The sequence below is a fragment of the Sorex araneus genome, chromosome 1 (assembly GCF_027595985.1).
Source record: "Sorex araneus isolate mSorAra2 chromosome 1, mSorAra2.pri, whole genome shotgun sequence".
NCBI classification, from domain to species: domain Eukaryota; kingdom Metazoa; phylum Chordata; class Mammalia; order Eulipotyphla; family Soricidae; genus Sorex; species Sorex araneus.
In genome coordinates this window covers 388,169,572-388,184,019 of record NC_073302.1, presented here as the reverse complement: position 1 = coordinate 388,184,019, position 14,448 = coordinate 388,169,572, and the positions used below count along the sequence as shown (strand labels likewise).

The 14,448-nt window shown below is 40.5% G+C and overlaps 1 protein-coding gene across 1 annotated transcript in view; it reads right to left on the bottom strand.

Moving 5' to 3' along the window:
* PEX1 (peroxisomal biogenesis factor 1) overlaps window positions 1–14,448 on the bottom strand; it is a 37,248-nt gene that overhangs the window by 11,406 nt on the left and 11,394 nt on the right. The window contains exons 7-16 of the mRNA XM_004602176.2: window positions 14,099–14,222; window positions 13,764–13,867; window positions 12,483–12,565; window positions 10,594–10,726; window positions 9,856–9,952; window positions 7,223–7,393; window positions 6,247–6,401; window positions 2,450–2,639; window positions 1,678–1,844; window positions 234–368 (exon numbers count right to left, since the gene is read on the bottom strand). Coding sequence (XP_004602233.2) covers window positions 234–368; window positions 1,678–1,844; window positions 2,450–2,639; window positions 6,247–6,401; window positions 7,223–7,393; window positions 9,856–9,952; window positions 10,594–10,726; window positions 12,483–12,565; window positions 13,764–13,867; window positions 14,099–14,222 — 1,359 coding nt within the window. The remainder of the gene's footprint in view (window positions 1–233; window positions 369–1,677; window positions 1,845–2,449; window positions 2,640–6,246; window positions 6,402–7,222; window positions 7,394–9,855; window positions 9,953–10,593; window positions 10,727–12,482; window positions 12,566–13,763; window positions 13,868–14,098; window positions 14,223–14,448) is intronic.

Genomic DNA, 14,448 nt, shown 5'->3' with positions numbered 1-14,448 from the left:
CTCAAGCAGTCTCCCTGGGTTCAATCCCTCGAACCTCACATGATCCACCAGGAGTGAGCCCAGAGTGCAGAACCCGGAGGAAACCCTGAGCACCACTGGGTGTGCCCCAAAAACAGACAAAAAAGTTTTGAAAGGAGAGGTACAGTGCTATGAATAAATAATGCCTCTGAATTATACACTGTAGAGTAGCTGTTATGTACAGTTTACTTCAATTTAAAAAATGCAAACCATACCTTGATGCTAATAAAATTCATTCCACTCTCTCGTGCAATTACCCCAGCTAGCAAGGTTTTTCCTGTCCCAGGAGGACCATACATCAGCACTCCCGTTCTCTGTCGTATAGGCAAGTTTGCGAATAATTCTGGATACTAAAAAACACAGAAGACAAAAGAGCTTAAATTTAAAACATAGAGCTAAGTATTCGGATGGCAACAAATGCTCCATTTTTAAACAGTATGCAAGAGAAAATGAAATTCCTCAAAGTAACATATAAACTCACAGACTTTTCTCTAGTTGGGTCAAGGAATATATTCTATATAAGACAAACATAACTTCATCCTAACCTATTTCCATTTTTGCCAGTTTCTTACTTTGTGGCACACTCAAAGCCCTTGAAGCTGTGGCCTTGCACATGCCTGGGGCTATCCCCTCGCACCTAAATACATTTAGAAAATAAAAGCCAGTTTTCTGACACATATTTCTACTTGCATCGTTCATAGTGCAAGTTATGACAGCTACCTATTTAAATATATTCAAAGAAAGAAAGGAGTAGACAAACGTGCATGATGATCATCGACAATAATAACCCCTCCGAGGACTTCCCATGATGAATAGAGTGCTTTATCAGCTTTTGCATCACCAGCTTTTCACAGAATAAGAACATTCTGAACAAGAAAGGCAAACGTTAGGCGACTATCAGCAACCAGTATAGAGGGACGTTCCTTCTCTACTAGCTTACCTACTTATACCTGCTGACAAAATTCCAGCCTCATTTCTACACTCTAATCTAAATGCAGCCATAATGCTTATGGTCTACATGTATCTGGATTCTAAGGCGTGGTGCCCACTCCAGCATTTGAGTTCATGATTTACCTGACAAGTACTTCCATGTCCATGTACTCTCACTTTTATCTCACAGTACTGGGATATACCCCATATACATGAAGTGTCAGTGTTCAGTCCCAGGATTCATCAACCACATGTAGGGAATGGAGGTCTTTACCACCCTTTCTTTACTTCTTGGTATAGGTCTCCACTCTCATTTAATGATCCTTCCCTCCCAGGGCTCTGACACTAGTTCTCCTAGATTTTGCTTTCTGATCTTCTAAAGAATACTCTACCTCTGTTCCCTTTATCCTGGTCTGCTTATTCCATTCTTTGTTCAAATTTTAGCTGACAGATCATTGTGCTTTAATCTGGAATGATTTAAGCAAAACATGAGATTTGTGCAGTTCATATCACAACAGCTATCAGAAATATCACCCAACTTTCTTCGTACAGGGGCAAGGAATTTATCAAACAATTTTTAAAAAACTATTAAATTACCATTCTACTGCTGAGTATTTGGACACTCGCTTACTATTTGCAAATTAAAAAGATTGGACAAGTCAACACATAAAGCCAAAGAGAAGGCTTCAGTGGTTCCTCTGAATTAAGTCCTTGAGTTTACTGAAGTACCTTGGCTGGCAGCTGGATAGTATCCATGAGTATCTGTCGCACCTCATGCAGTCCACCGATCTTATCCCAGCCCAGGTCCCTAGGCTTATGCAGGTTAACATTTCGTAGAGATGCAGGAGTAAATCCCTGGAGAGCCTTTTGGAAGTCCAAAGTTGTTAAAACTAATTCTGTTTTTTTAAGAAAAAAAGTAAAAATTTTTGTGGAAGTCATACTTGCACATAAATTTTTATAGTATGTTATCTTAGCTAAAAAGGTCAGTTTTCTATCTAAATGCTTACTTGAAGACTTAAATGGGATGTTCTTGCCTTAACTACAGTTGCATTTTTCCATACTGGAAAGATTTAAGGTTTGATTTAAGATTTAAGATTTATGGGGGGGGAGAGATGTTGGGCCACACCTGGGGGTACTCAGGGACTACTCCTGTTTCTATGCTCAGGAGTGACCTCTGGTAGTGGTTGGTGCCACACGAGGTGCCAGAGATCGAACTCGGTTCAGTCATATTTAAAGCAAATATTTTAATCCCTATACTACCTCTCTGGTCCTCAAATTTTAATTTTTAGAGTTTTGGTTTTTTGGATTTTGTTTTTGGGCCACACCCGGCGATGCTCAGGGCTTACTTCTGGCTCTGCACTCAGGAATCACGTCCTGTGGGCTCCAGGGACTGTATGGGGTGTCGGGGATGGAACCCGGGTTGGCCGCATGCTAGGCAAATGCCTTACCCACTCTGCTATCTCTCCAGCCCTCAAGTTTGGGTTTTAACAGTACCACATACCCTCTTTAGTTGATATACTGTGATGAGAGAGACAAGAATGTATAGCTCGATCCACAAGCACAGTGAAATCTCTGGCCACAAACCCTTCTGTTTCTTTAGCTATCCGTTGCAGATTAAGATCAGTGAATTTGTTAATTTCACAACCCAGTTTATTTTTTATTATGTGATGCAAAATTTCACACCTTTGCTCCTGAAAAAAAGAACATAAAAAGCACAATTTTAATGTTACTCACTTGCAATTTTTTTTTAACTGCTTTTTGGGTCACATCCAGTGATGCTCAGGGATTAATCCTGGTTACTCCTGGCTTTACACTCAGGAGTTACTCCTGGCAGTGCTCAGGGAACCACAGGATGCTGGGTATGAAAGCTGGGTCATGTGCAAATGCCCTTCTCACTGTACTATCATTCTGGCCCCTCACTTGCAAATCTTAGTACAGATATTTTGAGAAAAATAATCAGGCTGACGCAATCTACAGTGATGAAAAGCAAATTAGTGTGTGTTTGGTAGGAGCGAACAATGATGGATTATGAAAGGGCACTAGAAAGCTTCCTGGAAGGATGGAAATGCTGGCTCCCTTAAACACGGTGATGGCATCATGCTGAGTATATTTGTTAAAACTGATTTTTAAAAGGCACACGTCAGTGAATTTGTGGTCTTTATTTTACCTCAATAAAATTGTAAGAAAAAAAATTTCACATTGGTAAATATTTCCTTTTCCAGTAGGATTCTGCTTGTGCCACACCTGTAGGTGCTCAAGGACTCAGTGCCAGGAATTGAACCTGGAGCTCGTACATGCAAAGCATGTGGCCAACCCTTGCTGCAGTCTTGCTGGCCCCAGAAGATTTCTTTAAATAATACCAGTTCATTTGCTTTTGCCTATAAACCTTATTCCTAAGGCCATTAAATATCTGATACCATAATTATTCTGCTATGCTTAATCATTGGCATAAGGCTTTTGTTCTTCAGTAAGCTAATTAACACAGGGCATGAGCACTGAGCTAGAGGAGAATTTAATTAGAGGGGGCTAGAGTGATAGTACACAGCAGATAGGGTGTTTGCCTTGCACACACCCAACCTGGGTTTGATCTCAGGCACCACATATGTTCCCTCATGTCTGCCAGAAGTGATTCCTGAGCACAGAATTAGGAGCAATCCCTGAACACCACCAGGTGTGGCCCAAAATTAAAAAAAAAGATAAAAATTCAAATGCTAGATAAGAATTTAAACAAGCTTAGGTATACTTGGTAGTAGAACTTACTAGGACATGCTCCTTTGAGCTTACTGCCATCCGAAACCCAGTAAAAAAAATGTTAGGGACCCGAGAATGTGGCAGAGTACCTACCTTGCATGTATGAGCCTGAAAGACTGATCACACTCCGTACCACCATGGAATGTGATCCCTGGCTCTCGTGGTGTGATCCTTGGCATTATATTAAAAATACAAAACAGTGAATGCATCCCCAGCATACCAAGTGTGCAAGTACCACAACCAAATTTATGCGACTCCCACTGAACCATAGCCAAGCCCGCAAAGTCCTCAGCTGGAAATGTATAAGCCCGGGAACACCACAGCCAAGGCTGTGACCTCTCACATACCACAACAACAAAAGGAGAGGTGAAGAAAAATTAAACAAGACTTTCAAAGATCTGGAGAGAGAGCACAGGGGTTGAGGCACTTGCCTTGGACAACTTTGGTTAATTCCCCGGCACTGTGTATGGTCACTGCAGCACAACCAGGAGTGATCCTTGAGCACTGCTGGCTGTGCTGTTCCTCCAACCCTCCCAAAAAAGATTTTCTTTTTCTTTTTTTTTCCTTGTTTTGGGGCCACACCCAGCGGTGTTCAGGGATGACTCCTGGCGGTTCTTGGGGAACACACAGAGTGCCGGGGATCAAACCTGTGTCAGCTGCATGCACGGCATGCACCCTACTCTTTCTTAAAACAAATAAATGCTAAGATAAGGTAATACACAAGGTGTTAGATGAGTTCATTTAATTTGCATCATCAGTTAACTTGCATACATACTTCAGTATATGCCCAAATCTCACTGTACATTTGAAATATATATGTATGTATATAATTTTACTGCCATTTACATAAGCCCAAACAAAAGACATTCTAATTTCCATGATGTGTTCAAATCTCAACAGAAATTAAGCATTTCAGAATCTTCAGAACTTGTTTTCTTTTAAATGAAATATTAAGAAAAAAAGAAAACTGAGCTGGAGTGGTACAGTGAATAGGGTGCTTGCTTTGCACTCGGCTGACCCAGGTTCAATCCCCAGCATATATGTTTCTCCAAGCCATGCCAACAGTGATCTCTGAGCACTGAGCCAGGAGTAAGTCCTGAGCACTGCCGGGCGTGACAAAACAACAAAAAAACACCTTTAATGAAAAAAAAAATAATGTTTTCCAGAATAAAATTTCCTTGAAAAGTAGAGAGAAGTATTTCAAATGATTTGTACCTTCAGTGGAGAACTTAATACAGTACATACAATACACTGATTTTTAATGCTGCACACCTGAAATACATGTCCAAATGCATTAACTTTAATAACAAATTAAAATTGTTTTTTTAAAAATAATTCAGGCTGGTGCAATAGTACAGCAAGAAGGGTATTTGCCTTGCATGCGGTTGACTCAGGGTTTAATCCCCAACACCTCGTATGTTCCCCTGAGCACCACCAGTAGTAATTCCTAAGCAGAGAGCCAGCAGTAACCCCTAAGCACCTCGAGTATGGCTGCCCCCCAAAAAAACCCTAAAAGTTAATAAATTAAAAAAGAATAATCTTCTTTTTCACGGAATAGAATTTAAAGAAGTGTTTTTTTTTGTTTAAAGTTGTGCCTCTAGGAAGCTGGTAACGTTCAGCAGGTAACGTACAGCAGGTAATGTGCTTTCTTTGCACGTGGCCAATCTAGGTTTGATCCCCAGCACCCCAAATAGTCCCCAGAGCCTCTCAGTTCTGAGCACTGTTGGGTGACACCCCCCAAAAAAACCAAACCAAACAAAAACCCAAGCACTGTGCATCTAACACAACAGGCACCATATCTTTTATTTGTTTTGGTTTGGGGGCCACACTGGGCTGTGCTCAGGGAGCACTCCTGGCAGGACCTGGAGAATTATAAGCAGCGCAAAGGATCAAACTCAAGTCAGCAATGTTCAAGGCAAGAGTTCTATCCGCTATACTCTCTTTCTCTTGTCCCAACTTCTAAATATTCTAAAGATCATTTATACTGGCAAACATTCCAAGTCATTCATCATCAAATTTAAAAAATTCTGTAAGGACCTAAGAATAGTAGAGATATGTACCAGGAGGATTGCTCCACAGCTTGAAAGCTGGCGTCATATGCTGGGGGAAAAGGCAGCTCAGCTAGAGAAGGAACCACCAAGTAAAGGGTGCTAGGAGGGCCCGCTCGGCATGGTAGATGCCAGCTGAAAGTAGACGATAGACTGAACATGATGGCCACTCAATACCTATATTGCAAACCACAACACCCAAAAGGAGAGAGAGCAAAAGGGAATGCCCTGCCACAGAGGCAGGGTGGGGAGGGGGGGAGGGGTGGGGGTGGTGGGAGGGATACTGGGATCATTGGTGGTGGAGAATGGGCACTGGTGGAGGGATGGGTACTCGACCATTGTATGACTGAAACATAAGCACGAAAGTTTGTAAGTCTGTAACTGTACCTCACAGTGATTCATGTAAAAATATTTTAAAATTTTAAAAAAAATTCTGTAAGGAGGAACATATGTCAGTAATCTTCACAAGTAGTATGTTACCCACTAAGTAGTACATTACCTGATTAGGAGGCTGAAGATGTTGAATGCACTGAAATATATGAATTCCTTGAGCAGACACAAGTAAAGGATGCAGAGAATGCTGAGACTGGCTGGTGGCAATGAGGGCGACCAAGCTTCCCATAGAAATAAATTCTTTCATTATATTGTTCAAAGCTAGAATTAAGCAATACAGTGTGAAATACTAGTAAAGAGGAACATGAAAGTTCAAAAATATATCACTGTATCACTGTCATCCCATTGGCTGAATCGATAGCGATAGGGCGTTCGCCTTGCACGCAGCTGACCCGGGTTCGATTCCTTCGTCCCTCTTGGAGAGCCCGGCAAACTGCCGGGAGTATCTCACCCATACAGCAGAGCCTGGCAAGCTACCCGTGGCATATTCGATATGCCAAAAACAGTAAAACAAGTCTCAAAATGGAGACGTTACTGGTGCCCACTCGAGCAAACCAATGAACAATGGGATGACAGTGCTACAGGGATTCACTGGCAAAAGTATATGTTCATTTTTAAAAAATTACCTAGGGGCTAAAGAACCCAACTAGTTGGAGTCCATGCTTTGCATGCCTGGGTTCAACCCCTGGCACCACAAAGTCCCTGAGCACCAAGCTAGAAATGGCCCCTGAAGCCTGCTGGGCATTTTCACAAATCAAATTTAAAGTGATAACTTAACATTGAATTTTAAAGTGGAGCATCAGTACAGCAGACAGGGCACGGGCTTTGCACACAGCCAATCCAGGTTGGATACCCGGCACCCGAGATGGTCCCCTGAGCCCACCAGGAGTTGATCCCTTGTCACAGAGCCTGGAATAAGCCCTGAACGCTGCCAGATTTGGCCCCAAAACAAACAGCAACAACAAGAAGGTGACACAACATAGCACATATTCTTTCCTCTAAAGAGAGCAAATTGACCCTGAAGGCTGAAAACACTATCTGACCAGACACACGGGCCTGAAGCCAATGAGTGGGTGTGTTACCGTATGCAAGTCGCTGGCTCTGCACAGTGTCAGGCCCATGCTCGTGTTCTGGAAGCGCAGGCAGGCCGACGAGAAGGTCCAGGTCGTCAAGCAGAACGACAGAAGGCTGCCTCCACACGGCCTCTGAGAAAGCCGCCTCCAGAGATTTTTGTATGTTTTCCAGCCTTTTCCCTGAATGCAAACGATAAAAAGTGATTTCACTGTTACCTCAGAGCAAGGGAATTTCAAGCTTCCTTTATGAAGGCACTAAAAAAGCTAAAAGTTGATTTTTTTTTTGACTTGTCGAAACTCATCGAAAAGTTTATTTCTGAGAAATGCAAATAGACAAAGGGGAGCAAAATTCAAAAGGAGTTATGAAAGAATGAGAAAAACTCATATATAATCCAGAGAATGTTGCGCTAATTTTTTTTTTTTAATTAATGAGTCACCGTGAGGGTGCAGTTACAGAGTTTCATGCCTGTGTTACAGTTATACAATACTTGAGTACCCATCCCTCCACCAGTGCCCATTCTCCTCCATTGACGGCCCCAGGGTCCCTCCCTCCGGGCCCCCCCCCCCGCTCCCCCCAAAAGTTGATTTCTACAAAGTATTTGAAACATATGCCAGTCATCACAATTTGTTCATTATTAACAAGATTTAATTAATATGGCTGCAAAAGACTCAGAAAAAGTGCTGAAATTTTTTAAAGCCAAAAAAAAAGAACATTCTACAATAACTCAGTCTATATTTGTTTATAGACAGTTTCATTCTACAGATACTTTTTGATTAGCTTATAACAAAACAGTAAAATAAAAGCAGGATGCAGGAAAAGTGTAAACGAGAGTAAAGGTTCAGGATCCAGGTAAAACTGCACATGAATGTAGCAGTTTTGAGATCTTAAAGTCACTCTATTTGAATCAGATTTGGCTTCAAAAGTCCTGACTTAGAAAGTTGGGGTTTTTTTGGGTTTTTTTGTTTTTGTTTTTGTTTTTTTGCTTTTTGGGTCACACCCAGTGATGCTCAGGGGGTACTCCTGGCTTTGCACTCAGGAATTACTCCTGGCAGTACTCGGGGGACCATATGGGATGCCGGGGATCGAACCTGGGTCGGCCACGTGCAAGGCAAATGCCCTACCCGCTGTGCTATCGCTCCGGCCCTGAATTAGAAAGTTTTAATTTCCAAAGAGAAAACATAAAATTACAAAAAAAAAACCCTAAAATATTCACCATAAAATTCCCAAGTGCACATAAAGAGATAAAATTATTTCTGATGCTTACAGTAGGACACAGACACAAACAATGTCTCTAAAACCACCTCAACAGCAAATGAAGTCGTGGGTATTTAAGGACCACTCTTTAATTTTTTACTGTACACTTAAATATCTGAATATACTGACTAGTGAGGAAAACTTGGTAGTGCAGCAAAAGATAAAATTAACTACCTACATAAAACCTTTCCAGTTTTAAAAAACTGGATAGGGCCAAGAGCTGGCTCAAAAGGTTGGGGTACAGGGTTGTATCCTGGAGCTCTGGGTTCAATTCCATATGGTCCTTTCATCATTGCAGTGAGGAAGAGCTCCCCTGCTCTGCCAGGTGTGGCCCCCCACACCAGATAAAGAAACCACACAGACAATCGTGCAGATAACAAAAACCTTTAAGAACACAAAAGTTCGGGGCTGAAGTGACAGCATAGTAGGTAGGGCATTTGACTTGCATGCTGACCCGGGTTCAATTCCCAGCATCCCATATGGTCCTCTAAGCACTGCCAGGAGTATTATTTCCTGAGTGCAGAGACAGGAGTGACCCCTGTGCATCGCCAGGTGTGACCCCCCCCAGAAAAAAAAAACACAAAAGTTCATGTGGTGAATCATCATTCCCCTTCCTGCTGTGGACGACCACCCACCTTCCCTTCCCCGAGACACTTCCTTCCTCCAAGGCGACTTGGAGATGATTTAGGGCAGACTCGATACCCTTTCTCAGAGCGGCACAAGCTGGCATTTCCAGGGATACAGTCCACTAAGAATTTTGGTTACAAACAAGAAAGATCTCCCTGGGCCAGGGCGCGAGTGCTGATGGCAGAGTCTATGCCCAGCAGGCGTGGGCCTGAGCTAGAGCCTTGACACCCTGTGGCCCTCAACCACCCCTGGCTGGTGGCCCCCAACACAGCTGGACTGAGCACCAAGCCACTACAGAGTGACAGAAGGCTGCAAAGGACTCAGCACCACATCACTACACTGAGAATCCACAGGAGGGGTCCTGGGCCCGGAGTCCTGCTCAGGGTGGGGGTGGGGTGGGGTCGCAAGAGGATTCCATCAAGCTCAAAGAGTTTAAATTTTTTATCCAGAACATTAAAATGTCAGAGGCCAGAGAGATAATTCAGGGGGTAAGGTGTGTGCCTTATGCATAGTGAAGTCCAGTACCACGTGATTCCCGAAGCCCACCAGGAGTGACCCCTGAGCACAGAACCAGGAGTAAGCCCTGGGCACTGCTGGGAGTGGCCCCCAAACCAAAATAAACAAGAGTATTAGAACTGCAAATTTCCTAAGGTATTCTAATGCCTGATAAATAGAAATATTAGACATTTGCATTCATTAAGAACAATAAATAACATTTCTATCTACATAAAAGGAAATTTAGTTTTAACTGCATTTGTACCTCGTAAAGCTTTACAGTCAATTGTCTCCACATGGGCATCCAATATATCAAATGCTTCTTTACAGATTGCCTTGGCTAATGTCGATTTTCCATACCCCTAGAAAACAGTTGCTTCATAAGAAAGTTAATATATTAAATCATGGGAATACCTTCTGTCACGATGGCAATCATCAAGAGTCAGTTTCATCAATCAAATACTACCCAACATTATATGCCAATTAAGTCACAACAAAGTTGGAGGAAAAAGAACCCAACTGATCTCTGGACCTTTATGATCACAGTATGGTGGGTGACATTTGAAGATTCGGATTCAGGAAGATGTCAGAGAGTAAAGAAAAACTGGGAAAGAAATTCTTCATAAATACTCATCCCTCCCTTTCCTTCAGACGGACTTCCCTCAGCATGTTACCAAAGTAAGTTTGTTTGTTTGTTTGTTTTTTTACAGGGATGAAAGACTGGTTCAATATTTGAAAATCAATAGACCCTATCATTAAGAAAAATCCTATAATCAAATCATCTGGTATGGGTGAAGGGGAGATAAAGGCAGGAAGAACATTAGTCTTATTTAGCATCAATTTATATCACCTTTCCCCCCAATATTTAATAAGGCACTCAAAATTATGAAATGAAAGAATGCTTCCTACATCTTATATTAACAAGCACATATAAGACAAGATGAAAAGCCAGAGAGAGGGGCTAAGCTTACTACTAGTGAAAATGAGCATAGTTTACACATACCTTTCCTCCTGTGAGCAAAAGGCCTCCATTCCTAAGTCCTGCCACGAGAGCCATGAGCTGCCGAGAGAGAGGACGCCCCAGGAGGCTCTGAGTGACGTGCTCTATGGAGGAGACGCCTATGGAACACACACCTCTGCAAAACAGGTAAGTTGCAATATGACACAACACTGGCACACTCGTGCAAGACAAACACCCGACCTGCTGTTTATCACTCTACCCCAAGACTGCATTTTTTTTTTTGCTTCTTGGGTCACACTCGGCAATGCACAGGGGTTACTCCTGGCTCTGCACTCAGGAATTACTCCTGGTGGTGCTCGGGGGACCATATGGGATGCTGGGAATCGAACCCAGGTTGGCTGCGTGCAAGGCAAACGCCCTACCCACTGTACTATCGCTCCAGCCCCAGTCACAGCTTTTAAAGCCAGGGTTTTTTTCTTTCAAATGAGTGCTACCACTAAAAATTTTGCCCTACAAGCACTCACTCCTTTAGGAATGTGTATTTTGTATTTAAACATGTATTTTGCTTTGGTGTTCAGTAATTGTAACTGGGAAATTTTTTTTAATCATAAAGAAATTTTCCTGTGTGAGCTTTTTGTTTGTGTGTGTGTGTGGAGGGAGTCACTCACACCAGGCAATGCTCAGGAGTCACCCCTGGGGTGCTCAGGGAACCATATATGGCACCAGGGATCAAATCAGAATTGGCCATGTGCAAGGCAAGCTATCACTCTGACATAAATAGGAATTTTAAAGTGTTACACTAACCAAAAACTAATTTTCTCCTATTTGTAACCTATGGAATACAGTTTTTGTTTTGTTTTTATTTGGGGGCTGCACCTGGCAATACTGAGTGGTTACTCCAGGCTTTGCACTCAGGAATTACTCCTGGTTGTACTTGGGGGACCAAATGGGGTGTCAGGGATTGAATTCAGATTGGCCACATGCAAGGCAAATGCCCTGGGTGCTTTTCTATCACTCCAACCCCTTCAACTCCCTTCTTGAATCTATCATTTAATTTATAATAGAAACATCAATTCCTATAATTCGTCTGGACAGAAAAGACTTTACTTTCTACATGATTACTATAACACATGAAATATTATGAAAGCTTAATCTTTTCACTAAAACAGTTATACTATTTTAGGAAATCAAATCTACCCCATTTGCTACCCCATTTGCTAATGGCTTCTGTGAAGAATTATAAGTTAAATTTTATGTGAGGTTCTTGTTTAAGAGAACACATCAGAAGCTTTTTTTCAGATTTGTATTCAAGTTTAGAATTACAGGGGCTGGAGCGATAGCACAGCAGGTAGGGCGTTTGCCTTGCACGCGGCCGACCCGGGTTTGAATCCCAGCATCCCATATGGTCCCCTGAGCACTGCCAGGAGTAATTCCTGAGTGTAGAACCAGGAGAAACCCCTGTGCATCGCCGGGTGTGACCCAAAAAGAAAAAGAAAAAAAAAAATCAAGTTTAGAATTACATTAACAATAGTAAATTTATTACAGTTACAGCAATAAAGGAATAACTTAATTTGAAATATTTTTAAAACATTCAACTAACATTTTTGGATTTAACTATTAAAATAAATGTGTTAGTTCTAAGAATCATTATTTTATTTAAGCACCTATGATCCAGGTCATTATAGTTGATTTCTTCTTAAATATCAATTCTCAAAGTAAAATTTCTAATAAGCTTCAGACCGTTAGTTATCTAAGAAGACAAGACAAATTATTAATCTAGGCATGGAAACAGAGAAAAAATTTTTTAAAAATCTATTAATTCATTAGTAAAATTACACTATTTTAATAATTTATATATTTATACATAGTAGCTTGCTGGAAAAAATGTAAATATGTCTGTAAAACATGCTAGTTTGGCCATAACTTCTTACCCCAAGCAGTTCAGCTTTAAAAAAGGAAGGATAAAGTCAATTTCCTCATTGTTTTCTTCTTTTACCATAGGATCTAGAAGGACCTATAGTAGCAAGGAAAAATCAGGTTTACATATCAAAAGTACATCTTTTGCCTGTGTTTTCAGGTCCCAGGAAACTGAATTTCTGGTTCTGTTTCACTGGGGAGGAAACATATATTGCACATGCAAGAACATTCCTTAAAATAGTATTGACAATATTTTGATTCAAAGAACATAAATTCATAGGATCAAAAATAGTAAAGAATGTCTTTGCTGTAACAGTTGATAAAAATTTTTTTATTTGTGCTTTTATTTCGTGTCACATTTATTCATTTCACAATTCTTTTGTTGTTGTTTTGTGTGGGGGCCATGCAAGGCTGTCTGACTCCTAATAATTGCACTCAACAATTACTCTTGGGGTCTCTCAGGGGATCATATGGAATGCTAGGAATCAAATCTGCATGCAAGGCACGTGCCGGACCGCTATCCAGTCCCAAGAAAAAAAATTTGGGGGGGGGACAAAGGGTGGGGGGCACATACCCAGTGGTGTGAGGGGTCACCCTTGGCAGGTCCCAGAGGACCATATGGATTGGTTGGGATGGAACCTGGGTCGGCAGCATGCAAGGCAATAGCCCTATGCACTGTATACTGTACTACTGTCCTAGTCATCTTTTCATCATTCTTCTATCTTCCTTGATTGCTATGTCTTAAATTACATTTCAAAAGTGGAGAACAATGTGTCTAATTCCAAATCACAGAACTGAAAATGACCATAGCACCTTTGATTCTATAATCACACGAATGAGTATCATATATAAATATATTACTCTAAAATGACCACTTACAAAATAGTTCTAGAAAAAAAGTAACCAGATAATATTTGTGAATTCAGAACTTTAAAACTGCCAAAACAATAAGGGTAGTGAATCAAAACTGCAAGTGAGAGAATACAAATGTTAAAAATCAAACCCTAATACAAAAATCAAACCACTAAAAATAATAAACCCTAATAAAAAAATTCAAACCACTAAAAATAATTTTTTGTTTCATTAGTAGAATAATTTAAAACTAGGGTATTGATTTTTTTATTTTAAATTTAAGATAATATTTTGTTTAAATAAAGAGATCATAAAAAATATTTTAAATCAAGTTATTCCTCTTAGGCATTTTATGATGCATAGTCATACAGGTAAATTCATACTTTATATCAATCACATGTGACAACTGTCAATTCATTTAATATTCAATAGTATATAGTTACTTGTAGTGGGATCTTTTGCACAAGACTGGTACTCAACAGAAAAATATTTTTTTCTTTTTCTTTTCCCCAAGAATGAGCTGTATTCAGACAAAACTCCTTCAGCCCTATTGGAAAGAAAGTAGTAAGTGCAGAGTTAGTACTAGTGCCAAGGTGAAATAATTTGAGTTTAAATATAAAATTTATTGAAATTTAGATAAATTTCAGTATGTTAAATCTGCTTAATGGCCACTAAGTACACTGCCTTGTTCACGTGTCACACATTGGGAAAAAAAAACAATTAAAAAAATTGATGACTTCAATTGAAAAAAAAAGCAAAATAAATAAAATGTACCTACCATCTTTAATTCTCAGTTTAATGTATTCTTCCTCTGATATTATTAAAGGAAGTGTGGTGGTAGTAGACTGCTGTACCCATGAAAAGAACACAGATTTTATGTCATCTTCACTTACATCTTTAGGCTGCCAGAGAGAAGAACAGTAATTCATTAACCCAATACTTGGCATTAACCTTACTATTTAAGTAGCTATTTGCTAACAAAATCTAAACAGTACTAAACAAAACCAGTGAAGGACGTTCATAGTCATGGTCTGTATTCAGAATTTGGCATCATAGGACAATGAGGACAATGTGGATTCAATATACTGGTTGAAACAGCAATTTGTTTGTTTTTTGTTGTTGTTTTGT